The following is a 26,675-nucleotide window of genomic DNA, read 5'->3' as shown; positions in this document are numbered from 1 at the left end:
AAATAAATTTTATTCTGCATTAGCATTCCACAGAGATATTGTCTAGTCAGGAAAGCAAACCTGAGAGTATTGTGATATATGTCCATATTAGCCGTTCTAAGGGAGAAATTCTGATTGGATTTAAAATGTTTTTCCTCTTGTACATAGTTCAGTAAAAATAATAGCAATATATTTTCTTAGAGAAAGTTGCACATACCTAACACATACATTGCACTAAGTGAGATAACCTAAGACCTACAGATTACTCTAAGGGCTGTGCAACTTCATATGGGGAAATTGCATTCATCAACTAAACCTAATCTCCACATTTCACATCAGAATTTCCAGTCTTTTTCAACTTCATTTACATTATTATAGATTTCTAGTCTCTGGAAAAGTTATTAAACTACTATAATAAAAATTTGAAGTTTTGAAAAAACTGCAGCATTGAGAAAAAGTAATAATATACTCAGTAAATGTTAACTATTTGCCAGGGATTGCGCTAATAAGCATTTCACATTCCTTATCTCTGTCCTTGATAATATCCTTGATTATATCTCAGTCAAGTAGATGCTCTAATTATCCCCATTTTGAAGATGAGGAAACTGAGATTCAGAAAAGCTAATTTATCTAAAAATCAGTAAGTAAATAGTAGAACTAAGATTCATACCTAGGCAGGCTGACTCCTAATCCTGCACTAGGTTAAAAAAAACAAAAACAAAAACAAAACAAAAAACCATGAAATCATCTGGGTAAAGAAATGAAGAAAGATAAGCAATTAACCCTAGACTAGAATTAGATGGTTCTAATGCTGTCTTTGCCACTGTTTAACTGCATTGCTTGAGCAAGTAATGTGACCTTTCTTTATTCCTATGTAAACTAAGTTGCTATACTAAGTGATTTCTTATATCCCTTCTACCTTGAAGAAAATGAGATTCATCTCCAAGACTCCAAGTCAGTTAACATAGCTTGAGGTTTTCTAAGTGAAAACTGTACATGTAGACTTTCATTTATACTACATCTTATCTCACCTTTCATATTCAGCTCCTTTGGGGTTGGGGGGACCCTTTATGCACAACTTCATCTACTGTCTGTCTTGTGTACTATAAAGACTACACTAGTCCTTTGCATGATAAGCAGGCAGTAGATATCAGATGAAAGTATGAAGAGAATGAACATGCAAATTTCAATATACTTAAAAAGCAACAATTTAAAATGTGCATATTTGTATATTCATCCTCAAAAACTGCACTGTTAGCATATTTAGAGTAATTCCTGGTAATTCAGAGCTGTACAGTCAGTTACATGTGTATTATTTTCCTACAATTATGAACATAAACTTAAATCAGTGATTTCCATTACATTCTAAAGTAGAGGCTATGGATATATGCATGTACAGTCAGTTCTATTTTGTTTATGCTAATAGAAGTCAGAAGTATTTAAAATAAAAATTATTAATTTCTATATGAAATAAACTGTATAAAATAAAACCTCAAATTTAGCTTGACATTAGATTGTGCTACACTAATGTTTACTGAATGACAGGTAATTTATGGAAAGAAGAATGGAGCTAAAGTTCACCTTTGCTTAGCAAATCCCTTCTAAATTGATAGGAATAAATGTTATATAAACAGTCCTTCAGAGGAAACTTTAGAAAAGCAGACTTAAGAATGACTCTTAGAAGGTACATTTACAGCGTAACAGCTGCTGGGGTTTTGTTGTTGTTGTTGTTGTTTTGTCTTTTTTGTGACTGGCCGCACCGCGCTCAGCCAGTGAGCGCCCCGGCTATCCCTATATAGGATCCAAATCCGCGGCGGGAGCACTGCTGCGCTCCCAGCGCCACACTCTCCAGAGTGCGCCACGGGGTCGGCCCAACAACTGCTGTTTTAATCAGAAGTCAGATCCAAGTTGTCGTAGATATTTTAATGTAATAATTTTTAAGATAGTTCATAAATTAGACTTTTCACTATGTGTTTTATATACATTATTTCCTTTGATTCAAACCTACTTGGGTTAAATTTCTGTAACTTACTAAATTACATTTGGAATGCAATTTAAAACACATGTCTGCTTTCTATATTCTACCCCCTATGGCTCAGCACCAATTATGGTCACCTAAGCCCTAATTAGAAAGTAAAGCATAGGGAGCCTAGAGTGACCCACATCAGAGATAATCCTCTCATGGGTAAGTATTTATTATGTAAGATTATAAGCCAATTATCTTCTGAGAAGTAACAGTAATTCATTTGTTTTTTATTTTCTTATCATAAGTTTTCCACTTCACTAATGGAAGTTTTATTACAGTTGGGTTTTGTTTTGTATTGGAAAGGCTATAAAATCCTAGATAGAAGAACACTTATAATAGCCAAAATTCCCAAGATCACATTAGTTCAATTTTATTCTCTGTAGCTTTTACACAGAAATAAACCATAGCCTAAATGTAATTTAGTTATTACATGGCGAAGAGTTTAAAACCCTGAATTGTTGCACTAAATGTCTAAAAAGTTTCGTTCTAGAAATGACATAAAATTTTCTTTGGGGTATAAATATATGTTTTTCAGTTTGCCTGGGACATCTGTGACCCTGGTTAAAATGATTTTCTTACACTAATTCTTGGTCTTTTTCTTCCTTTGTATTTTTTGTGACCTGATCACCTTCTTGCTTAGCAAATGGAAATTCTAGCAGTAAGTGACCTGTCTTGATTTATAGACTACTTATCCTTGCCAGACAAACTGGTTTTCATTTGCCATTTGTCCATTTGTGACCTAGCAATGTTTTGTCATGGACTACTTTAAAAGTAGTGTGTGCTTCAGTTGTACATAGCTCTAATCCATGAAACGTTGGTTCTGTAAAAATAATGAGATTTTATAATTAATACGTACAACTAGCAGCCACCTTCTTCTACATCTACAACTAACATATCTCCTTTTAAATTTCTTAATTTAAAAAATAAGAGTGCATATGTTAATTTTGTAGTCTCATTTCAATGAGATTACTGAGTGGTTTCCTTTAGAGAAATGGCTTCCTTTTAAAGACAAACTCTTCTTTTTAGGTAAGAGTTTATCAAGTTTCACTTTGCTTTATCAACCACTTGTTGATAAATGCAATAAGATCTACATCTCAGTGGGGGCAAAAGTCTATGCATTTGTAAATTATTTTCATTATGAATTTAAAGTTTTAAATTATAGTGAATACTTTTTAAAGCATCCTTATAGAATGTTTCAGCAGACAATAATATATGTCAAATGTGAAAATGTGCTTAACACTAAAAATGAATTATATAACCAGCAATGATCTTTATTTTAATCCCAGTCTTCAAAGCATCTTTCATCTGCCTCTCATCAACTTCACATTATATTAACTTGCTTACTGCAGAAAAATAAATGCCAAGACAATTTTAACATAATTTATAAATTTTTATTGGAAATATGCTATCTAGTCAAATATCATGGACCATAACACCTAAATTTAATGTAATGTTATTTATTTCTAGGAACTGGAGCTCTGCCGAAGGTTATACAAATTGCATTTTCAATTGCTGCTTCTGTTCCAGGCCTACTGTAAACTTATCAACCAAGTAAATACAATAAAAAATGAAGCAGAGGTAAATATTCAGTCGTACTAGACATCAGTAACTGATCCTAAAAAATTAAAGATTATACATACATGTATTCCTTATTAGAATATTTTATGTCAAAAGTCACTTATAGTGAATCATATTTTTCAGTTGAGGAATTATCTTTTTTTGAAATGACACTGTTATGGCAGGACCTATTAGTAAATAAGGCAGCAGATATCCAACAGTCTTAAAAGATTCAAAACCTTAAAGGTGTCAGTAGCAGAAATAGATTATCTGTAATCAAAAGTCAAGTAAAGCACATTAATAAAGACATAAAATTATATTATGAAACCCCCTAACATGTTGTCCATGTATTCTTTCTCTAGTTCTATTAATGCACATAAAAATAAACATAAACACTTTGACTATTGGAAATCATTTAATGTATACGTTCAAAGGCAGTGACTTTAGTCTTTCCCCCCTCCCCCCCTTGTCAGCTGCAGCTGCTGGTACTAACACTACCACTGGGGAAATGAGTTAATTTTTAAAATGGGTAAAGCTGTAAAAAACGTGTGTGTGTGTCTATATAAAATACCCTGGGTAAATAATCTTTTAAAATATAAAAACTTTCTTCTACTGTCAAAAATTTTTTTCAAGATCCCCCATGACAGTAAATGTATTTTTACTATCCAAAATGTAAGAATGTTAAAGCGAATATAAACATTTATTACAACTTGTTGCTTTAATAAGAACATTTAATTTAAAAACTACTATTTGGTGGCTGAAATAATTTATTCCAACTGAATGGAGAACTTGAAATATTAACTGCTCTTCTAAGGTGAACATTTTAAAATAAGAAATACTACCATCAGTTGTATCCTCGCAGCCAATTAAATGCTTTTTGTTACTGAACATGCAAATAGATCCTTAAAGGTTTATTTGTTTTAGGTCATCAACATGTCAGAGGAGCTCGCCCAACTGGAAAGTATCCTCAAAGAAGCTGAGTCTGCTTCGGAAAGCGAAGAAGTTGACATTTCCAAAGCTGCACAAACGACTATAGAAACTGCCATTCATTCTTTAATCGAAACTCTGAAAAATAAAGAATTTATATCAGCTGTAGCACAAGTCAAAGCTTTCAGGTAAAATGTGAAGAGACTTAAAGATGATGCCTTTATAACTAGACTGGAAGTGTACTGTGATTAGGTTTTGGTTTTCAATCTGATGTTTCAGTATCATGTCATTGTGAAAGAAAGACATGACTTTATTTTCAGCAGTTATCACTGCAGTGATACCAAATTAAAATTTTTTTTTTTCTGACTCTCAGGTGGTACTTTGAGTAAGATATTTGTTCGAACATTAAAACAGACCACAAGGAAACTTTGTTGTTACAGGTGTTAACTTGAAATGTAGTTAGTTATTTAATTGCTTAAATCTAAGAACTTAAAAAATATTGTGTATTTTCAGATCTCTCTGGCCCAATGACATCTTTGGCAGTTGTGAAGATGACCCTGTGCAGACGCTGTTACACATATATTTCCATCATCAGACGCTGGGCCAGACAGGAAGCTTTGCAGTTGTAGGCTGTAATCTGGACATGTCAGAAGCCAACTACAAATTGATGGAACTTAATCTAGAAATAAGAGAGTCTCTACGCATGGTGCAGTCATATCAACTTCTAGCACAGGGCAAACCAATTGGAAATATGGTGAGCACTGGATTCTGAGAAACTTCAGGCATTTAGGAAAGAAACAACTGAAGATGATTAAGAATATTAATGAAGCACCTTTTATGAACCCTTGCGATTCACTGATAACTTTTTCTGGCAGCATGTACAATTATAGTGTAATGTCAGACTATCAGAAACAAAGATCTGAAGGGAAAAAATTTGATTTTTTAACAGCTGCCAATACCTCCCACAATAACTGTATGAAGAAGGAATTTTTTAATTACTTAACCTACGTGAAAAGAAAAGGGCTAAAAGTGATGCAAATACATTACTTTCTGGAGAAAGAAAAGAATTCCAAGAATATTTGCAATAATGGCCTCTAATACTGAGACATCAGAAAGCAGGTGAAATGAAGCTGAAATCAAGGCTGGTTCATTTTAGCCGAAGACCTGCAAAGCTGCTTGGATTTCTAGCAGTCATAAACATAGTCCACAACTGATGCTTAATCATCTGCGTGAACATCCAGTCAGATATACACAGAGTTATTTGCAAAAACCATTGACATTTCAGTGTGGGATGAGGGTTTGGGGTGTTTTGTTTTTGGGTCTGTATAAGGAATTATGTGTGTGTGAGTTGGGGTGTATGGATATGTGATAGTCATATTTTCAAGGTATGGATGTTTGGTGATAACGTCTAAGAGCATGCCTAAAAGAGCACTGCAAGATTATTTTTGAAGAAATTTTATTTTATTAGATCTAACTCTTCATAGTGTGTAAATGTTAGAACATTTTAATAATATTTTAAAACTGGGCTTTCCCAGTGTTTCAAAAAGAAATAATATATCTGTTAATGTTATTGGAATGCTGCTCAGTTCTCTGATCAGTGCTTATGTTATGATTGTTGATAACTAACCAAAGTAGATGCCTGCAGAGACTTTAAAATGTAAAATAAAGATGTATGCTGCTTGTCAGCTATTCTCATTAGAAAAGTTAACTTATTTTACTCCATAATTATTATAGAAACTGTATAGATTAAACCAGTATTTTCTTGTACATTTGTGCCATGCACTGTTATACAAGAATAGGTGTACAAAGCTAAAGAAAAATTGTGGTCATCGATGGTAGAATATATGACTTGCAGGCTCTGAGGTCTGCAGAATTCAAGAAAAGAGATGCAAATGCATTTTTGTATGTTTATCCAGGACTCTCAAGTTTCACCCTAAAGGAATCGAGGCTATGGGGGAAAAATGAAAGGAAACCTGAAGACTGACTACCAAAACATGCAATATACTTATTCACTGTAGCATAACACGAACTGGATTCTCTGTCCTTTTTAAAATAGCATTTTGTAAAAGAAATGAATGTAGTCCCACAACTCCTCTGATTTGAAAGGAACACCTTGTATTTTTTATATGCATCTCTTATCCACTGTGACTTTTCTTTTAAACTGGGCTCTGTGATTCCAGAGTTTAGACTGTAGAAATGAAATGCTTAGCTTTGCCTTTTCTTGGGGGTGTGGACCCTGCCAGAAACGTAGTTGCGCTCGAGCACATTCATTGAAGGCGCTGTGCAGGCCGCTGGAATGCCGACCGTAGCTTCCTGTCAAGTTCCGTAACTGGTCACGGCACATTCATAATCACTGTATTTTTTTGACCCTGACAAAATTATTTTGATGGTGTTCTGGTACTGTAAATGGTGTCCTTTAAATTATTTAATAACTTTTGGGTGTGGGGCAGGCAGAGAGAGAGTTTCCAGAGACACATCACACTTTACATCCTATCTTACTTTCCCCTATTTTTCTCACCCTCCTTACATCCTTTTTGTTAAAAATAAAAAGCATCGTAGCTATTGGTTCGTGTTGTATTTTTTGAAAAGGATGAGTGATTATAGTGTGGATCGTTTAGAAACTTTTCAAATGTTACCTTCACTCTTAAATATAATTTTCCTTAAAAAAAAAAAAATTAGTTCAGTTGACTAACTACTCAAACCAAACCTTTCAAACAGCTAAAATTTGCTTTTTGTATTTATATGTAACTAAGTCTCTTAATAATGAAATAAAAATGAAGGCATCTGCAGAAATCAAGATGTGAACACGTTCATTAAGATGGTCCTTTTGCAATGGAGTTTCCTCGAACCTACACTGCTTTACTCCTCATCCTCTAAATCCAAAGTTTGCATTTATTAACAAAATACATCAAATGCTCAATTTATTACCTTATTTAGTCCCACTTAGAGCCCAATTTTTGCTACATAGAGGGTACTTCAAAAAGTTCATGGAAAGATTTGTATTATCTTGTAATTCTATTTTTTCCATGAACTTTTTGAAGTACCCTCACACAACCCTTTCTTTTGCCCACTAAATTTATCATTTGTAAATAGTCTGTAAAGTAACAGCAAAAGAGGAGATCTGGCAGTTTCTTCATGCTACTTCTAAAATATAAAGCCAAAGGATTTTTACATAATTTAGAAAATATTTTCTACTTTTCAATAATGTAAAATAGAGGGTGTGATATAAACTATAACCTACCTTAAATTTAGGTAAGCATTACATGTTTTCTTGGAAAAGACTCACCAAAGCCAGAGTAAGTTTCCGTTAGGTCTACGAATGAAAACCGCTCACAGACCGTGCCAGCATAACCTGAATGAAATAAAATATTAGAATCAATATAATTGTATTTCATAACATTCTTTTTTCTAATTTTCCAAGTAATCCATCGTCACTTTAGAAAGTGTAGGAAATAAGAAAACTGCAATCTGTTCTCTATCCAGAGATAACATTTTGGAGTATACCTTTCTAGCCTCTCTCAATCTCTCTCTGCTTAAAATGTATTGGCATTTTGTAAGTTTTGGACTGTACATATAGAGTTTGGCAGTGCCTTCTCGTTGCTTGAATGTTATCACCATAACTCTCACGACATGTTTTTGTGCCACTTAGTTCAATATCTGAAGACCCACTATAAACAGTTTGATCCTTGCTTTATCCTCAACTGTGAAATAGGGTTAGCTGCCATGTTAGGAAAATAATGGCAAACAATATTAAATTTAAACTGATCTACTACCCATAGTAATAGCCAGTGAATTTTCTTAGGACTCGTTGCAGGTACATTTCTGATTAGTTCACTCATTCATTTATTCAGCAAGTGCTTGTTGAGCACATATGAGGTACTTCAAAAATTTTGTGGAGAAGTAGAATTAAAAATATAAATCTTTCCATGAACTTTTTGAAGTACCCTTGTATTATATAATATTTGCATGCCACGGGAGTCAAATGAATTTCCTATCACCATACCTACTCCCAACCAAACCAATAGTAACATGTTAGGACGAATAAAAACACATGGCCTCTACTCACACGTAGAGATTTGTCATTCATTTCTCTTTGGCCCCACTTTATCTGGTCCCTACAAGTGTCCTTGTCTGCAGGTATCCACTATAGCTAGAGTGGCCCACTCTCCCTACCATGTCTTTAATACCTCTTAGTGGATTCTCATTGATGACTAAATAAAGACCAGTCCTCCTGAGCAAGGCCTACAAGTCCTCCCCATCTGGCCCTGCTAGTTTCACCTGCCATCATTGTCCTCCAGAACATTCTACCAACTGGCCTCCTCGTTTTCTCTACCACAGGGGCCTTTGCATGTTGTTGCCTTAGTCTGGAAAATTTCTCCTTCCCCCCTTGCCTAAATCAACTCATTCAAACTTCGGCTCAGCTGAAGTTTCATTCTTTTAGGCAGGCCTTCCCTGACCTCCCTAAGTCAGATCCCCTATTTATTACATGCCATTAACTAAGCAGATCTTCCATATTACATATCAGAACTTCCACTTCTACCTGCAATACTAGAAGTTCCATAAGGGCAGAAGCCACATCTGTATTTAATACCTGAACTAAGCACAGGGCTGACAACCAGTGGTTCTCACCCTTCAACTCCATGAGCAACACCTGCGGTGCTTACAAAATACTTTACCCAAGACAGTGATTCAGTGGGAATAGGGGACCAGCAATATGCATCTTACAAGCACTGTCTAGGCCCATATCGATGCAGCTGGGCCTTTTTGCTTGACATGAGGTTTCTGTAGAATCCTTAATCCACTTTTGCCTTTTAACCCCTTTAGACTATAAGATGTCAACTTTTGGCCTTTCAAAGGCAGTAAGGCTTAATAAGCTGGTTAGAAAATTGGAAGGAGGCATAATTAACTCTACTAGCCCCCAACTCCACTTTTGTTAGAAACATCTGAGGCTATAAATGCAGTGCCAACCTCAACTAGCAAGTAAAGGGTAGGAAGCGTAGAATGAGCCACAGAGAATCTTCTCGTGGGTTTTATGCAAGATAAGCCAGTTCTTTTCTGAGAACCTCAGTGTTTATGGAAATTGTTTGAGAAGCTATTGGATGCAGTTCTAGTCAAGAAAACTAACTAAGTCAATAAAGGCAATAGAAGCTAACACCCATGTCTAACATGAAATCTTTAAATACACTGAGGATCTACTTTAAAAGTTTGGTTGTGTTTTTTAAAAAGTTACAACCTGAAGTCCTCTTGGATTTGTTATTCAGCATCTTGAAGAAGCTGCCCGTAGCCACCCTGTTCCAAGCCTCACTTGCACCACATTTGCGAAGTTAATAAGTCGGGTCAGTGCTCCCTGCCTCCCCACCCCCACTCGTTGGTTAGCTATTAAACTAAGGTCACCTGTATGCACTGAAGTTCCCACCTACCCCTCAGCAGCCACCCTGTGGTTCTGACTCTGGGTTACCTTCAGTTTCCATCTCCCCCAGAAGAATGCTTACTTTAACGGTTAGGTGGCTTCTTTTTACTAACATCTCACAAGCTTCAGCCATACAGACCTAACAGTAAGTCTCATGTCTGAGCCCTCTAAACTGTCTCAAGTGGTTATAACCTAGCTCAGACCAATGCACTCTGTGCCATGCTAAAGGTAAAGTGACAGGCCCAAACTGTTGGACAAGACAAGCTCTCCTAAAACTTTTAGAAGACAAAATTTTAGAAAGTTTAAGTTGTTTTGCAATACCTTTATTTGAAGGCTTTGTCAAAATACACTGCCTTTCACGAAGTAGTTTGAGCAAGGAGAGGTAGAAAGAGGAGGCATGGGAAAAAAGCTCACTTGTCCTCTCTAGCACACGCTCAGGGTTTTCTCTTTGTTTTTTACATTCACTTAAATGATGTATTTGAAGCTGAAAGTACTGTCACAGGACAGCCGTTTGCCTTTGCATCTCCCACATAAGTCTTGACGATGGGGTCGTTTAGGGTCCACATGGCGAAGTTTTACTGGGCAGGAACATCTTGTTTGTTTACAGCTCTGAAAAACCAAAGTGAGAAGTACATGTAAAAGATAAACCCTCGGTGAAACTAGGACTTTAGTTATTTTTCAAGTCTATTCAAGTAGTTGTTGAATATACTCGAGACAAGATTGGTACAGGATCTTGCTTAATCTGTCTACATCCCTGCATAGCAATGATAGAGTTAGGAACAGGATGTTTACCATGCAGTAATGGTGCCAGATTACACTGGATTCAGTTATGAACTGCAAAGTTTCCCCTTGAGACAACTTTCTAAGAGGAAGTCTCTTCATGCACTTGAAGGGTAGAGAAGGGTGGAAAACACAAACAACTGGGGGCTGAATTTGACAATGAAGCCAAGAGCAGAGTGGTTAGGACACCCTACTTTAGAAACATACCCCATCCACCCATGATCTGAGTAACTCAATGGTTTTCCATTGTTTCTTCCCACCCACCCTAGGGTGTTAATGCTTCCAACGTCCACCTTGGGTCAAGTGCATTGATTAGGCTGTCTCAACTGGCAATTCCGGCTCCATTAGCTATGTGATAACAGGCAAGTTCGGTCATGTTTTTCCTCTTAAAGATTGTCTCAGTCCCCTAGCACAGTGCTAAGTTAGTAGTAAGCAAGTAATATGTTAAGAGTTAACCCCATAAAGCTGGGCAACTTAAATTTACCTTAAACTGTCCCCTTGTGAGCTCTCAGGAAGACAAACTAAACCCATGTACTTAAGACTAACTTGAGTATGTGCCTCAAAAGCATTTGAATAAAACAATTTTTCCACCTCACATTAGTAGAAAGATATTCTATATTTTTTGGTTTGCTTCCTCTTACAGTAGACTCGTGAGTAGCAGGTAAGGCAAGCATTCTTCCATATTGCAAGTGAGGTCAGTTCCAGAAGAGGTTAATGTGACCAAGACTCACAAGGGCAGAAGGAAGCTAGCAGTAAGGAACTGCTTCCCAGCTGAGCGTTAGTTCCACAACTCCTAGCAAAAGCAATCCAAACTGAAGGTCACGAGGAACCTAGCCTTTTAGGCAATGCATTTGAGAAACTTACTGAAAACCCTCTACCACTACCCAATTCAGACAAATTGCAAACATTTGATTTACTTGACAGGTGATATCCTCCACTCGGTAAGGGTTATAAGACTTCTGACAAGTTCTGCAAAACTGTTTGAAGTAAACCTGTGATGAGAAAGAGGATAAACTTAAAGCCAAAGCCCCTTGACACATTTGGCCAAAGGATGCCAGTTACATGGTTTCTTACCTTGTTAGTGCCCTGTACACACCACACGTAAGCACTCTCCCATCGGATGTTACAGTCCTTGCAGTGATAATAGCCATACTTCTGCTCTAAGAACTGAACAGAATACCAGAATTTAACATGACACCCAAGTTATTCTTCATTTCAGAAGCTAGAAAGGATCTCCTTGGTACTTAAAACTGGCAACTTCATTCTAGAACACAGAAGGAAGTAGGGTCAGGTTTGGGTAAACCTCCACAGTATAGTGAACTGATAACTTGGTCAAGCAAATAAGCAAGCATATAGAAATAGTTTGTTGGATTGACTTCGTTCATAAGGCTAGCTGACAAATAAGTGTTTTCCCTCTGACGGGCCACGGAAAAGCCAAACATCGAGGATTCTCTGAAGCTCGAAATTCTTTAGGGAAGCCTTTTCTCTGTGGGATAAAGTCTGGTCTTAGAACATACACACGTTAAAGTTATTAAGCTGAAGAAAAGAAATAAGACTCTGAATCTAAAATACCTTAAGGTGTTCACCTGAGATTAAGTTCCCTCTGCTGTTAGTTAAGTTCCTATACAGTAGTGCTAGGAATCTAAGTTGTGGATAAGCCATAACTCATAATTAACATGGACTAAAGTAACATTACCTTACTCCCAAGCCTCCCCTCTTCCCTGCCAGTAAGAAGTTAGAGCTAGAAGGAACTTTGAGAACTTAACAGTTTCACAGGTGAGCAAACTGAATGAAGCCCAGGAAGGTTAAGACTTGCCCAGATCACACACAGCACCTTTATGGCTAATCTAGGACTGAAAGCCCTGGCTTGATTCACTCCCTCCTCCTCCCTCCCCCTACGCCCCAGAAAAAAGAGGGGAAGAAAAGAAACAGCCCTGGGATGAGTGTGGGAAAGGTCAAAGGACTCCCCAGGCCTCTCACGACCTCTCCTGTCTTTTGCTTCCCCTGGGCTACGGCCGCCCTCCGTGTGCCCCAGCCCTTTACTTCGGGGTGCAGCCTGCTGCTCTCAGCGCAAGTGCTCCAGCAGTGCTGTTATTCTGGAAGGGGTGCTTTTAAAAAGCAAAGCAAGTTCTTACGGGAGGCACTTCAGGAAGTAGACTGCCAGTTTGGAAGATGAAGATAAAGATCAGGTAAAGGGCTGACTGGGGCCCCAGCGGTCGACTGAGGGTTTTGCCACATTTAGCGGGGAGACGAGAGAGGCATCCTTGGGACCCGTCTTTCTTGCAGGTTCACCTGACGTTCTGTGTGAACAGCCGACCTCAGATCAGCCCTGTGCCCACGGTCAGGGCTTTACAGTACAGATGTGCTCGGCATCAGAACGTTCAACTCCCTGGCCGAGCCGTGACGCGGCGCCTTACTGCACTCGCTACGCGTAGGTCACGCTACGCTCGACTCAACCTCGCTGTTGGGGAGGAAGACGCCAGCCGCGCTCAGCGGCCGCGGGAACAACGGCGTGGCCCGAGGGCCGCCCGGGGAGCCCCACACCCGCGAGCGCCCCTGCCGGCCTCCCAGCCCACCCGGGCCTCACCTGGAAGCGCAGACGCTCCTTGTCCGGCTCGGAGCTCCGCGGCGACGCCCGCTCCCCCGCGGCAGCCGCCTCCGCTCCGTCCCCGCCGTCCTCGGCCATCCCCGCCGGCGGGGCCGGTTCCGGGCTCCTAGGCGCGGGCCGCGAGGGCCCCTCGCCTCCCCGGGCCTCCCGTGGCCGCAGCCCCGACGCGTCGGCGGCCTGCTCCCGGCTCCCGCGCACGGCGGCCCGAGCCTCGCTGTCGTCCTCCCCGGGCCGCGGCCGCTGGGACGCCTTCCTCGCCGCCGCCGCCTCGCCCTCGTGGGGACCTCGGGGCCTCGCGGGAGGTGGCCCGCGCTGTTCCTCCGGCGTCCCGGCCCGCTGTTCGCCCGCCGCGACCTCGGCCCCCTCCAGGAAGGCGGTGAGGCGGCGGGCGGCCACGGGCGAGTACACGGCGACGGTGCGAGGGAAGCGCACGGGCCGCGGGGCGCCGCCCGGGGGGCTGAGCTGCTCGGGGCCGCGACGGGCGGGCTGCGGTGAGGCCGCGGGCTGGGCCGGGGGCTCGGGGTCGCGGGCCCGGCGCTGCAGCGTGCGCCGCCCGAGCGAGCACTGCACCGAGGCGTCGCGGCGCGGGTTCACCTGCACGGCCACGTCGCGGCTGCTGGCCCTGCGCGGGGGCGGGCCCAGGCCGGGGCTCACCTGCGACAGGAGGGCCAGGAGCTGCGCCCGCTGATAGCTGTCCAAGTACTCGGCGGCCATCAGCTGCCCGTAGCCCGGGAAGGACGACGAGGCCGCTCCCGCCGATGAGGGGGACGAGGAGAAGGCGGGGGGGTAGCCCCAGCCGCGGTGTCGCCAACCGCCCCCGCCCGCCGCGCCCTTGCCCTTGGCGGCCGGCGGGCAGAGGTAAGGGTACGGGTAGGGGGCGCACGCCGCGTACATGGAACCATCGAGCACCTCGTCCCCCAGGGAAGCCATAAGCGCGGCCGCTCCCGCCCGCCGCCGCCCGCTAAATAGGCGGCCGGGCGGAGGCGTGAGAGCCCCTCCTCGGGGACGCCCCTCGCCGCGCCGCGCCGCGCTCTGCGCCTTGCCAGCCACCGCCTCGCGTCCCCGCCTTCTCTGTACCCGCAGGTCGGCACAGATACCCTTAGACGAGCTGGAGAGAGGCTTTCTTTGCGCTGAAAGTACTGATTTGTAAGTGCGAGAGCCCGAGGGGAGGAGGATTCCAGCAAGAGAGAATTATCACGGAGATTAGCTGGGCCAGGTGGGCCCCATCCCCGGCTGTGGCAGGTGTCTGCGCCGCCCGGGAAGCCGAGGCGAGGCCTGTGCCCCTGGCAGGGAGCGAAAATGCCAAGGTTGGGAACTGCTTTGGGTCTGTCATCTCAGGTTGCAGTTTAATTATCTCGGAACTGCTCTGAGAAGTCTACCCACCGGGCCCTTTCAGTGAGTGTACGGGGAAGGGCTCTGGGACATCTACGTCTAGGCTAATTGTTTCTCCCCTGGGGCACGTCCTCCCACCACCCAGTGGTGACCAGGAGACACTGCTTTGCTCTTCTCCGGGGTGGACAGTAGTTCTACAAGATTTCCTAACTAAATCATCCTTCTAAAAGATAAATTGATTTGGGATGTGTTTACATAAATGCAAAAGACCAAATTGAAAAGAAAATGTCCTGTCGACTAAAAGGATGTTGGTTGTTCATTGTAAATAAGTAGATATCAGATCAAGAAATCAAATACATTCATGTAATTCTTCTCTGATTTGATACTGGTTTGACAATAAATTACTATATTCATTGATTAATTGACCTGTTTTGGATTTTTTCTGAATACAGGTCAAAGTTCAACATTGTCCCTTTACAAGTTGAGCAAGCACACTTTTTTTTTTAACAATTACGTTAAAGTCAATTATGCTTTACAAAGATAGATTGTTTTTTACTCTTATAAGATAACGCACCAAAATTCTACATTTCCAATACCCTGTTTTCTACTAGTTTCTATATTTGAAACAATCATATGTAGAAATTGGTTACAATGAAAACTAAAAAGCACATTTAACTAGTTCAGGAGTTACTTGAGCTGGCCCAGGTGCAAGTTATATTATGATGTTGATCTGTAATTTGTGAAAACACTTGGTTAATACACCAATGCAACCTTACAATGTGAAGATCCTAATTGTTACATGTATGATAATGCAAACTAATTGTTATCCTTTATGTAAACCATGTGCACTACCACAGGCCATAAATATGAAGTAATATTTCAGAATGATAGAAGCTCCTGTGTATCTCCACGTTTAGAGAGAAGTCTGGGTGGTTTCCATCACTATTAAATTATCTGCTTTCACGGTGCCATAGGAAGTGTCTGCCATTTCTTCTTCTTTTAGTTTCTTATAAGAAATATCTGTATCTTCATCTTCATCTAGAGGATCTCGTTTGTGCAGTATTTCACTTCCATACATTTTATATATTAAAACAAAAATCCCCGCTTCCGCAGACTGGAAAAGGGCATAAAGCAAGGGAAACATGTACATGCTTCCTATGAATCGTGGTGGAAAGGCCAGTTTTAGAATGGCAGTACAGAGCTGCACATTCTGACTGCCTGTTTCCAGACATACAGTCCTCTTGCAGTTGGGTGGAAGACGGAAGAGAGTAGCTAAGCCATAGCCTGAGGCGTAGCCTGCCAAAGGCATAAAAACCGCTACCACGTAAACAGCTGCAGGGATACTTGCCAGCAGTTCAGGTCCTAACATAGTGCCCGTCATTATGAAAAGGACCACCAGAGTCACTAGCAGAGACCACAGAGAAACCTAGTAATAGAAAATGGACAGACAAACCATCAGCAATGAGAGAGTTGCAGAGGGATACAGGAAAGAGAATCCTAGGCTCTTGGATGAAGACACTCATCTAGTCTGACCTCCCACACAAAATGGAGATCTTTGACAGCATATTTCTGAAGATGGGTAGGTCACCTCTTCAGGAGGCATCCAGATCCTTGTCAGACAGCTCTAATTGTTTGGAGGCCTGTCCTCATACTGAGTGACAATTTGCCTTCTATAACCTCTAGTCATTGACTTGGAGAGGCGCTCAGGAGCAACATAGACCAGTCTACTCCTTCTGAAAAAAAAAACAGCTCTTCAGAAGTTTAAAAACCAGTTATCGGGAGAAGGCTACTTTCCTCCAGGCAGATTGTCCCCAGACCTTCAACCTGCATCATATAATTCTGTCTGATGTCCTGACTGTTCTGGGCATGAGTTTAATTTTGTAAATGTGCCTCTTAAAAAAGGAGCAGTTAACATGGAGCGCAATATCCCAGGTATGGTCTGATGGATAGACATTCCATCAGTAGATACTTGCTTTCCCTGAACCCCATGTTTTCAATAAGAAATTAGTTCTCATTTTATATGTGAGAAAAAAGCCTATCAAAATTTATGAAATTTAGTGTGTGATGTTTTTATCCTTCAAAATACCTCATTATTGCAGAGGATTGTTAACTACACTGCAATAATTACCAGCTCTTGGATAATGTAAGAGAAAACAATGTAAGATGTAAGGAATTTGCAATTTTGCAACTTCCCCCTCTTTCACTTGCTCATGAGAAACCTGCCATCTGTAACTCTCTAATGATGCTTAGGAATTATGACAATAGATGGATTTTAGAGATAGTACAACTGACTTATGAAATGTGTCATCTTGATGTTCTGACTGGTACATTTCACTCGTCCAAGCAAATCAGGCTGTGTAAATAGTAAGGTGGAAACCTAAAAATTCCTTTTCTAGTTCTCTTTCAGATTTGTAGTTAACTCATTTTTTTAAAATGGAGGGGTGAGGGAGAATAGAGATCAAGAGGGAACAGCTTGTGTTGCTTCTGGTTCCCTGGATATCTGGTTCCCTTCTGTAATCTGTAGGATCAGCATATACTTTATACTCTTAAAAAATTATTTAAAATTTATCTGGGATGGTACAAAATTCTACCCTAGAGGATGCTGAAATAATTATTATATAAGGTACACATACCACAAATGTACAGTTGGCAGAAACCAAACTATTATAAATAAAAACTTTATTATATTAAGTTTCAAAGTGTGTCACATTGAAAGGAAATCTGATTCTTCATTTTGAAAATATTGGCTCCAAAGTTCCTTTGAAGTATTTTAAATCATCTGAGTGAGCATTAACATTGCTCATTTCAAACTGTTTGCAAAAGTATAACAAATATATAAATCATAACTTAATAGTGAGCTACTTAAAGAATAGGGATAGTTCACCTTAAATTCAAAGGTAGACAATCTTAATGAATTGCCTATTATTTAAAAATATTGCTTCTGGTTTTATTGTGAATATAACTCATTTGATTGACTTTCTCTTAGAATTCTTAAGGTTTTACAGTAAATGTCATTGCATTAACAGCATTAGCTTAATGATTAAACTTAAGTTTTTAATGCATCTCAAGATTATCTATGGGTATATTATATATAATATGTATAAATATATGTATATTTACATGTACATATATATTACATTTGCATATACATGTTTATTATGAAACAGGATTTCTTTTATTCAAGGTTGGATATATGTATAGAAAAGAACCCTCTATTTTTCATACTAATAAAAGTTGGCCCCTCTGTATAATCAAATTACTTTAGAAAATAAATTAACATAGGTAAAACACAAAGATTATGTCTTCTTACATCTACATAACTGAAACACTGGAATGGCTCTTTTTATTTTTCATTTATTTAAAGGAATTTGCCTGATCCTTTTACAGTAATTAGTTATGTGTTTGATTTGACTAACTTCCTAAAATGAGCATCTTGTTCCATGATTTACTTTTTTTTCACGACTATTTTTGAGTTTTCAAAGGAGCTTAATTTACAAATATTTAATTTTTTTTCTCGGTCAACTATTAGAACTCTACTGCTACAGAAGAGTTTTTTTTAAAAAAATCAATAAAGCAATATTGGAAATATTGCATAAATCCCCCATCTTTTCATTAGCTTTAGAAGCTATGTAAAAGCCTACAACAGAGAAGGAAAAAGAAACACATAAATTTAATAACAGCAATATAGTTTACATTATATATCCAGGACTCAATTTTATTTGGTTCTTTAAAGCCAAGATTTTATGTAATCTATTATATTGCCACAATGTAACTTTTCAATTACTTTTAACCTTGTGATTGTTAACTTATTTTTAAAAATTAATAAAATATTTTTAAGGGAAACTACCAAATGGTTTTTCAGAATTAAAGCTCCACTTTTGATAATACAGGACTGCATTTTAAAAACACTGCACAAAATCTAAAATAATAATTTAATCTGCTTTGATTTTAAGTAGTGTACAGTTAGTGGAAAATGTTGCCAATTAACTGCTCTGTCATCTGTTCCCCCCATGACCTGTTTCCTCCCCAGGAGTACTGAGAGTTCTCTTATACTGTTTTTAATTAAGTAACCTCTTAATTAAAACTATCATTCTAGGGATTTTATATAAAAGATGGAAGTTATCTTTTCTGCATAAACTTTTATCCGTGTAAGCACTGCCAGGTCCTTTTCTTCCTTTTCCCTTTCCCAAACTTGCCAGGATTTGAGCGGGAGGTCACAGACCAAGGACTCTCTAAGCTAGAACATAAAGGGAAGAGGGACATTACCTTCACAATGTAGTCAGCCACCCGGTTGTATTTGTAGCGAATGAAGACGCCCAAGGCGATAGGGATGAGAGTGCTGCAGAGAGTCAGGGTCACGGCCCCGAGGGGCAGTAACTGCACCAGAGGGGTGTTGATCCAAGCCCGGCTGTAGATCCACAGGCACAGGGGCATCAAGACCAGGGCCAGAAGCGTGGAGGAGATGGTCATGATGATGCTGCAGAAAAGGGAACGAGCAGAAGTCAGAATGGGCATTGGGCCAAAGAGCCAGACAACTTTTTGCTTGCATGTTGTGGAAAGGGGAGAGGGAGAGACTGCAAGTCTGGGGAGACCCTACTTCATCCGAGGGGAGTGTCAAGACAGCAGCACGTCTAAGACCAGTGGAAACATGAACCCGAGGCAGGGAAAAAGTCTCAGGACTGCTGCCCTGGCCTTTATGAAGCCTATTGAGTCTGGATGGTTCTGAGGGCAAGGAGTGTTTTTCTTTTAATCTTCCCAAGCACCCTGCAAAGTTAGACCTGGTAAAGCTGCTGAATGCTACTTGTTGGATTGAACTCAACTATACCGCACTGAATATGAGGGTTCTTTCTTTATCGAGCCAATATTTCTGGTGAGTCCTAGCTTCAGACTCCCCCCTTCTCTTTGTCTTCCAGCTGCCAAAGCCCTGTGCTGACGGCCCAGCACTCAAGGGAGGACGTGGGAGCTGACGGGCGGCGCTGTGGGTGACATCCCAGGGCCCCAGAGCAGCCCCGTCGCCGTCTAGCTGGTGCCCCCTGCAACACCACCTCTTCACATCTGTCTTGGCTTCTAGATCCCGGGCGTCAGCATCTTCGTCCCCTTTCTTCTTGCCGCCTCCGTGCCTCACTCCAACCACCTCTACTCGGCCTCCTCTCCCCTCCGCCTCGAACCCACGGCTGTGAGCGCGGTTGTCTGGGGTGAGGAAGGTGCCCAAGGATGAGACAGATCCGTACCTGAGGTTCATGTCGCCGTCCACCAGCAGGGACATGAGATTGGAGAGATTTCCGCCGGGACAGCAGCCACACAGGAGCACGGCCACGGCGGCCACCTCGTCCAGCTTGAAGGCGAGGGCCAGCAGGAAGGCGAGCAGCGGCAGGAAGCCGAACTGGCAGAGCGCGGCCAGCAGCGCGCCCAGGGGCCGGCGGAGCTGCGCCCCGAAGTGGCTCACGTCCACGGTGCAGCCCAGGCCCAGCATGGTGATGCACAGGGCGGCGCCCACGAACACGTTCAGCCCGTGGTTCAGCGGCGTGTCCCAGAACGGGGGCCCGTGCACGGCCCAGAGCCCAGGGAACAGGGACGGACCCGGGCTGGCCGTGCCGCCGGCGAAGCTGCTGGTCGTCGGCCCCGGGGTCGGCGCGGGGCTGGTGCTGAAGGGGACGCTCGGACCCGGCCCGAGACTGAGCCCGGGGCTGGCGCTGGAGGCCGGGGCCGGGGCGAAGTCCGCGCTGGGGCTCGCGCTGCTGGCATTGGGTGACAGGGTGTAGTTGTCCGGCAGCAGCGAGGACGGGGCGAAGGGCAGGGATGCGTTGTCGGGGCCGTCCATGGCGCTGTCGGCGGGAGGCGGCGGGTCCGGCCCCTCCCGCCGCGTGTGCTGTCGCCGCCGCCGTCCGTTCGTCCGTCCGTCTGTCCGTCCGTCCGTCGGTCCGCAGCCGCCCAGCGTGGCTCGGTGCCCAGCCCCGGCTGCGCGCCGCTGACGTCCCGGGAGGCGTCGGGCGCGCGGGCAGGTCCTCGGCTCCCCTCTGCCGCCGCTCGCCGGCTGCCACTTAAGAAAGTGCAGCCCCCCAGGCCGAGCCCAATCGCCGCGCCGGGTCGCCGCGCCGGCCCCGAGCCCCGCAGGCCCCGCCCCGCCGCCCGGTCCCCCCCTCGTCATCCCCAGTGAGTGGTGCTGTTAGAGTGTAGCCAGGGGCGGAACAAAGACCTGACAAAGGAAGCGAAGAGGAAAAACCGCGCCTGGCTGCCCAGGAGCTCTCTCACGGGCTCTGCCTCTTTGATAATGAAATCTGGAGACCCAGACACATAAAGCAGGGAGAAAATAAGCTTATCGGGGCATGCACATAAACCCAGATACAGTAAACTGCCCAAATGGCCTGCAACCCTACGCACCAAGGGGATGCCTGACTTAATACGAGCAGTCTCTGGTGGCATGACACAATATCTGGATTGAATTTGCAAACAATTCTCTTACGATTGGTACGGGCAGCCTTAAAGTAGAAGATAGTACAATAGCAGCGGTTTTTGAGCCAGGTACTGGGCAAGTGCGTGCGTATTATTTCGTTTGATTCTCACAGCAAAGCTGTGAGATTGATACTATTTTTATAAGCTTGATTTTTACAAAAGAAGAATCTGAGGCACAGGGAAGTCTTAGCCTCATCAACCTGACCCACGAGGACCTGGCTGAAACTGCACCGTGATGGGCGTTAAAGAGTGCGGTGGAAAGCTCGGCTGAGAAAAGTCTGCGAAAAATATGTGTTTAAGAAGTTATTGGCAGGTGGGGAGAGGATTATTTCAGTGGCTTCAGATTTATGAAGTGTTATGAGTAAAGCCCTGGCATTAGGATTAAAGGACTAAGAAGAAATAAAGTGCTGCGATTCCCTGCTTCAGACAGGTTTATCCCCAAGCAAATCAAATTCAGAGTTCTTAGGAATGAAGACTCAACTTTGTCAGTCACTGGATGCACGTAGAAAAGAAGAAAACTTCTCTGTGTACCAGGTTGTGCCTCTTGAGAGGCATCTAGCTCTCTGGAGTGACCATAATGTGATAACCAGTTGAGTTGTGAAAGCCAACATTGGAATTTTTAGGCTGAAATCAAGGCTCAGTCTTAGCCCAGGGTTACTCTCCTATGGAGCCAAGATAGAGCAACTTCTTCTTCTGGGAAACCTTTCCCTACCTCTTCATTGCCCAGGGTTGGACTGAGCCCAGGTGTTTGTATTTCCTCCTCCCCAAATCTCATGAAAATGACAGAAAATCTGAATAATAAGACTAAATTCACAGCATATTACACTCTAAATCACAAATAATTTATTTCTTCTCCATTAGACGATAAATTCCATGAGGGCAGAGCTCCTGCCAGCATTAAGGAAAATAATGTACCCTTACACTTTTCCAAAACACTAAACCCCAGAAAACAATGCAGTAATGTCTATAGAGATTTGAAGGAAGTGGGTTGTGACCAAAAATATTCTAAGTTTTTATTTAGGCCTTTGTAGGTAAAAGAAAGATATTCAGATGTACAATGTAACATGGTACCGAAATGTTACACGAGCACATCCAGGGGAGACACGTGGAGAAACAGACAAGATAAGGACCGGCAAGGCTGAGCCTTTACATTCTTGAAACCACAGGCTGAGATAAGCCAACGACACAAATGGCAGAGGATCCAGCTGAAGCCCGACTGTGCAGGCACGGCTCCTGTTTGTCTCAGAAGCCTTCCTCGTGTTAATGATATTAAAATCCACAATCAAATTAAATAAGCTGTAATTAGAGGCAGACCTACTCATCCAACCAGCTCCTCTCGGGGCTTGGGGCGGGACTTGGGAGACGATTTGTGCAATGGGCAAGGAGCAAAAACAGAAAGAGATGGGCTGGGATTGTAAATCATCAGGACAGTGCTACACCTGCGATCTTGGGGTCTTCTTAGGACCTACAGACTTGTTGTCACTCCTGCTGATGTGACTTTTGTCAGTGTAAAGGAAGCAGGTGTTCTTGCCTCCTCTCTTCTTTCTGATCTCCCTCACTATGTGGGAGAAACCTCCAGGATTAGGAAACAGAGCTTGTTCTCCAGATGTGATGACACTGGTGAACTGGCTTGTGTCATTTCACTTCCTCCATTGCCTCACAGTTACTCTTGCTGCCACCAGGAGGGTCTGGCCTACCAGAGCAAAGAAAATATGTAGAAGGGAGAGACAACAACATAGTACTCGGAAAACATGCGAGCTATTTGGGGGGAAATAAATTTATAGCCTTGTCACACAGCATACACCAAAACTAATTCCAGGTAAATTAAAGGGTTAACAAATAATAATAATGAAACAAATACTGGAGAAAAATATTGGCAAGTATTTATCTCATCTTTGGATAGGGAAAATCTTTCTAAGCAAAAAAAAAGTAAAAGAAGAAATCTTAATGGGAAGCACTAGATATGGCAACACAAAAACTTTAAACTTTGGTATAGTAAAAACATCATTTAAAAAAATATAAAGTAAGTTACAAAATTAGAAAAAATATCTGCAGCATATATAAAACCAAGAGCTAATATTATTAATTTATTAAACGGTTTTACATATTAATAAGAACAAACAACACAATAGGAAAAAAGGCAAATGATATGAATGGACACAGGATCACAAAAAGGAATACAAATAGCCAACATACTCATACAAATATTCACACTCACTAGTAACCAAAGAAATTAAATCAAAGAAATTAGATACCATTTTTTCAGTACTGGAAAAGATTCAAATACGTGATATTATGTTGTGGTGGCAAGGATAGAATCAACTTGGCATTCTCTCATCCAGCTAATGGTACGTCCTCTCCAGAAGAACACTTGGTAGCAAATGACAATAGCCCTAAGAATGTGCATCTCCTTTGACCCGGTAATTCTATTTCTAGGTGTTTATCCTAAGGAAACCATTAGGGAATTAAAACAAAAACAAAAACAAAAACACATGAGGGCTGGCCAGTTAGCTCAGTTGGTGAGAACACGGTGCTGATCACACCAAGGTCCAGGGTCCCTGTTAGTAGCCAGCCACCCCCACCCCCTCCAAAAGTATATATACATATATATGTATATAAAATGAGAGCAACATTGAGCACTTACTATGGACCGGACAATTTTCTAAGCCTTCACATGAATGGTCTCATTTAATCCTTACTATAGGCTTAACAAGGTGAGAAGCTTGTCAGGGTACCCCAGAGTAGGGGTAAAGCCACAATTTGAACCCAAGCTTGTAGATTCCAAAGCCTGTACTCCTAAACCCAATGTTATGGGGTAAAATAAATTAGAGAGTTAGTACAGGAGACTGCTATGCAGACACTAAATATCATGTTTTACCCCAAGAGTGCTTAATCTGGAGTTCATGGATGAACTTGAGAACCTCTTGAAATGATGTTTCAACTTTTCTATGTGTTTCTTTTTTTTGTTTTTTCTGGGAAGTGGGCCCATGGCTTTTTTCGTTCCTGAGAGGGTCCAGGACACATTTAGAAGAACATTTAATGACAAGGGGGAAATTCCTGTGATATAATCTTAAGTGACAAAAAGTTAAAAAGTTACAAACACGTACATACACTTATATTCTAGCAAACATATTACATATATTATGTATATATAGAAATTTAGAGGGAACTTCCCCAATGTATATTATATCTGAGTGATAGTATTTAAAATAATTTTTATTTTCTTCTCTACTGTGTTTTCCAAATACCTGCCATAAACATATTTTATATTCATCGAAATATAAATGTAATTTTTTAAAGTATGAAATCCAGAGGAAAAATACATACCACCAGTATCAAAGGGTGAATCACTATAATCAATTTATAGGGCAATAGATTGATAGAGAAAAATAGACAAAAGACAATTTACAGCAAAGTATTTTCTACTATTAAATAGAACAAGTTCTACTTCACTAGTAGTTAAGACAACACCAAATATGAAACAAAATGACAAAGACTCTCAAAATAGCAAGACCTAGTGCTGGAGGTGGAATGCAAGAGGCACGTAAACACCTTTGACAACAGAGGGATAGTTGGTATAATTTCTGGGAAAAGCATTTGGATAATAAAATTCTGCTCCTGGGCATTTTTAAAAATTATTATTATCTCAAGTGAAGTGCCAGATTCTAACTCAAATTGATTTAAGCCAAAAGGGGAATTTATTGATTCATGGAAATGAAAACTGTCCATGCATGGCTGGATCCCAGGGTTAAAGTGAGGACTCTGTGTCTCTCCATCCCTTACCTCTGCTTTCCTCTGCGTGGTCTTCATTTTCATGTATACTTTCTCCGTAGGGGGTTCCAACAATTCCAGATCTATCCTATCAGCTTAGAACCAACCATGGGAAGAGGAGTACCTACTTCCCAATAGTTCCCATAAAAATCCTGAGATTAATTTGGCCGAGGCAAGGGAACTGTGCCATCCCTGAACCAGTCACTGTGGCCACAGGTGGATGGAACGCCCTCACTCGGGCTTGGGGGTGGTCCCATCTGCACTCAAGACACGTGGACTCCCATTTGGGCAAGGGATTTGCCAAAGGAATTTTGGTTGCTGTTACAGGTGCTCACAGAAGTTGTACCAAGTACCCCAACACCATCAGAGCAGTTAGAGTGCTTCTTCCATCGTGACTCCAGCATTGTGTTGCTACTTTGAGAATCTTTGTCAATTGAGAATCTTTGTCAATTTAATCTTTTTAAGTTTCCGATTTTGTGTTTAGTTAACTAGTGAAGCAGAACTTATTAAAATTCCATAATAGAAAATACTGTCTATTGTGTCTTTTGCCTATTTACAGAAATCATCTGACTTACAATTTATGCACAAATGTAAAATGACTGTGATAATAGAAAAAAATAAGAAACAACCTAAAGATCCAACAATATGCAATTGGTTGAGTACATTACTCCTTATTCATATGATGGAATACTGTGAAACTGTTAGAAAGTTTCATAATGTATTCTGCTGTGAAAAAAGCAAGTTATGTACAGTTTTGGCCCCAGTTTCTTTAAAAGTACTTGTATATTACATTCAAAAAGATAGGACAAATGGGAGAGTACTTCAAAAAGTTCATGGGAAAATAGAACTAAAAGGTAATATGAATCTTCCCATGAACTTTTTGAAGTACCTTCATACATGTCAAAGTATATTGGATGATGGATGATTTTTGCATTCTTATATTCTCTTTATCTTACTCTGTTACCGAACCCAAGTCTGGCTGCCTGCCCCAAACAAAAACCTTGGCTTGGCTCGCCTAAATCTGTTACAGAACCCAGGGCACTCAGCTCCTGGCTTAGGCTTAACAAAATCTTCTTACCCAACTCGAGTCTGGCTGCCTGCTTCAAATAAAAACAAACAACCCAAAAGTCAAATGTTGGTGACAATGAAAGCCAGCTTTATTCAGGAATACCAGTGACCTGAGGAGCGATGTTAGGCTAACTCATATCTCGGGTAAACCTGAAGGAGATGGCCAGAATAAAACCATCTCAAAGACTCAGATTTATGGAAGGGGTTTTTAAAGAGAAGATTGAGGGTTGGAGTGTGTGAAGTGAAAAGCAGAAGGGACGGGGACGTGTAAGGAGCCAGGTGCAAGTTCTCGCCAAGGCCCCTTCTGGCTTCTGTTCTCATCCTTGATGTGATCTTGGAGTCCTGTTTTGGGGTGGAATCAGCTAAGCTCTATTGATGCCTTCCTTGGTTTCTCAGGGTCTGGGTAGTACATGTCTTCGTGGCAAATCTGCAACTCCAGACTTACTGGAAAACAACTTCATATTTACGTAAATAATGTCATCTTGCCCTGTAACCAAGATTCAAAATATCAAATAACCATGGGAAAAGAGGGAACTCAGAGAAATGCATGCTAAGAAAAAAACTGTCTTTTTTTTTTTTTTTTTTTTTTTTTACAGCCAGGGCAGTTACTAGGTCCCAACGTGGCTTCAGTCCTGCTCACTCCAACACTTCTACACCACCACCACTGCCTAGTATTGGTCCATTTTCTGTTGCTTATCACAGAATACCTGAAACTGGGTAATTTATAAAGAAAGAAAATTTATTTCTTACAGTTTTGGAAGTTG

General features: G+C 41.5%; 3 protein-coding genes across 8 annotated transcripts in view; 1 reads left to right on the top strand and 2 right to left on the bottom strand.

The window, feature by feature from the left end:
• Positions 1-7,088, top strand: part of FRYL (FRY like transcription coactivator) — a 236,325-nt gene extending 229,237 nt beyond the window's left edge. For 5 of the 6 annotated variants that reach the window (XM_063107741.1, XM_063107739.1, XM_063107740.1 and 2 more), the window contains 4 exons: positions 2,646-2,663; positions 3,473-3,583; positions 4,487-4,677; positions 5,003-7,088. In XM_063107741.1, coding sequence (XP_062963811.1) covers positions 2,646-2,663; positions 3,473-3,583; positions 4,487-4,677; positions 5,003-5,261 — 579 coding nt within the window. In that variant the 3' untranslated portion in view covers positions 5,262-7,088. The remainder of the gene's footprint in view (positions 1-2,645; positions 2,664-3,472; positions 3,584-4,486; positions 4,678-5,002) is intronic. The other variant, XM_063107742.1, reaches the window with a different exon arrangement.
• Positions 7,089-10,364: 3,276 nt separating this feature from the next.
• ZAR1 (zygote arrest 1) lies at positions 10,365-14,217 on the bottom strand. Its single transcript, XM_063107253.1, has 4 exons — positions 13,267-14,217; positions 11,754-11,846; positions 11,597-11,671; positions 10,365-10,508 (listed from the first exon to the last, which is right to left on the bottom strand). The coding sequence occupies exons 1-4, from the start codon at positions 14,215-14,217 to the stop codon at positions 10,365-10,367; spliced, it is 1,263 nt and encodes a 420-aa protein (XP_062963323.1).
• Positions 14,218-15,532: 1,315 nt separating this feature from the next.
• Positions 15,533-20,440, bottom strand: SLC10A4 (solute carrier family 10 member 4). The gene is made up of 3 exons (XM_063107277.1): positions 19,851-20,440; positions 18,886-19,096; positions 15,533-16,045 (listed from the first exon to the last, which is right to left on the bottom strand). The coding sequence occupies exons 1-3, from the start codon at positions 20,438-20,440 to the stop codon at positions 15,533-15,535; spliced, it is 1,314 nt and encodes a 437-aa protein (XP_062963347.1).
• Positions 20,441-26,675: the final 6,235 nt, after the last annotated feature.

This window comes from Cynocephalus volans, chromosome 9 (genome assembly GCF_027409185.1).
Source record: "Cynocephalus volans isolate mCynVol1 chromosome 9, mCynVol1.pri, whole genome shotgun sequence".
In the NCBI taxonomy this organism is placed as follows: Eukaryota; Metazoa; Chordata; class Mammalia; order Dermoptera; family Cynocephalidae; genus Cynocephalus; species Cynocephalus volans.
Note: the sequence above shows the minus strand (reverse complement) of the source record. Positions and strands in the feature narration are given on the sequence as shown.

What these genes read in the sequence shown, in the direction of transcription:
- ZAR1 (XM_063107253.1), bottom strand. Translation starts at nt 14,217, where the DNA reads ATGGCTTCCCTGGGGGACGAGGTGCTCGATGGTTCCATGTACGCGGCG. An exon ending in GTGTACAGGGCACTAACAAG is followed by an intron (nt 11,672 to 11,753) that starts GTAAGAAACCAT and finishes TTCTCATCACAG; the next exon opens with GTTTACTTCAAACAGTTTTG. An exon ending in TGGAGGATATCACCTGTCAA is followed by an intron (nt 10,509 to 11,596) that starts GTAAATCAAATG and finishes TTGGTTTTTCAG; the next exon opens with AGCTGTAAACAAACAAGATG.
- SLC10A4 (XM_063107277.1), bottom strand. Translation starts at nt 20,440, where the DNA reads ATGGACGGCCCCGACAACGCATCCCTGCCCTTCGCCCCGTCCTCGCTG. An exon ending in GACGGCGACATGAACCTCAG is followed by an intron (nt 19,097 to 19,850) that starts GTACGGATCTGT and finishes CCTTTTCTGCAG; the next exon opens with CATCATCATGACCATCTCCT. An exon ending in TGGCTGACTACATTGTGAAG is followed by an intron (nt 16,046 to 18,885) that starts GTAATGTCCCTC and finishes TTCTATTACTAG; the next exon opens with GTTTCTCTGTGGTCTCTGCT.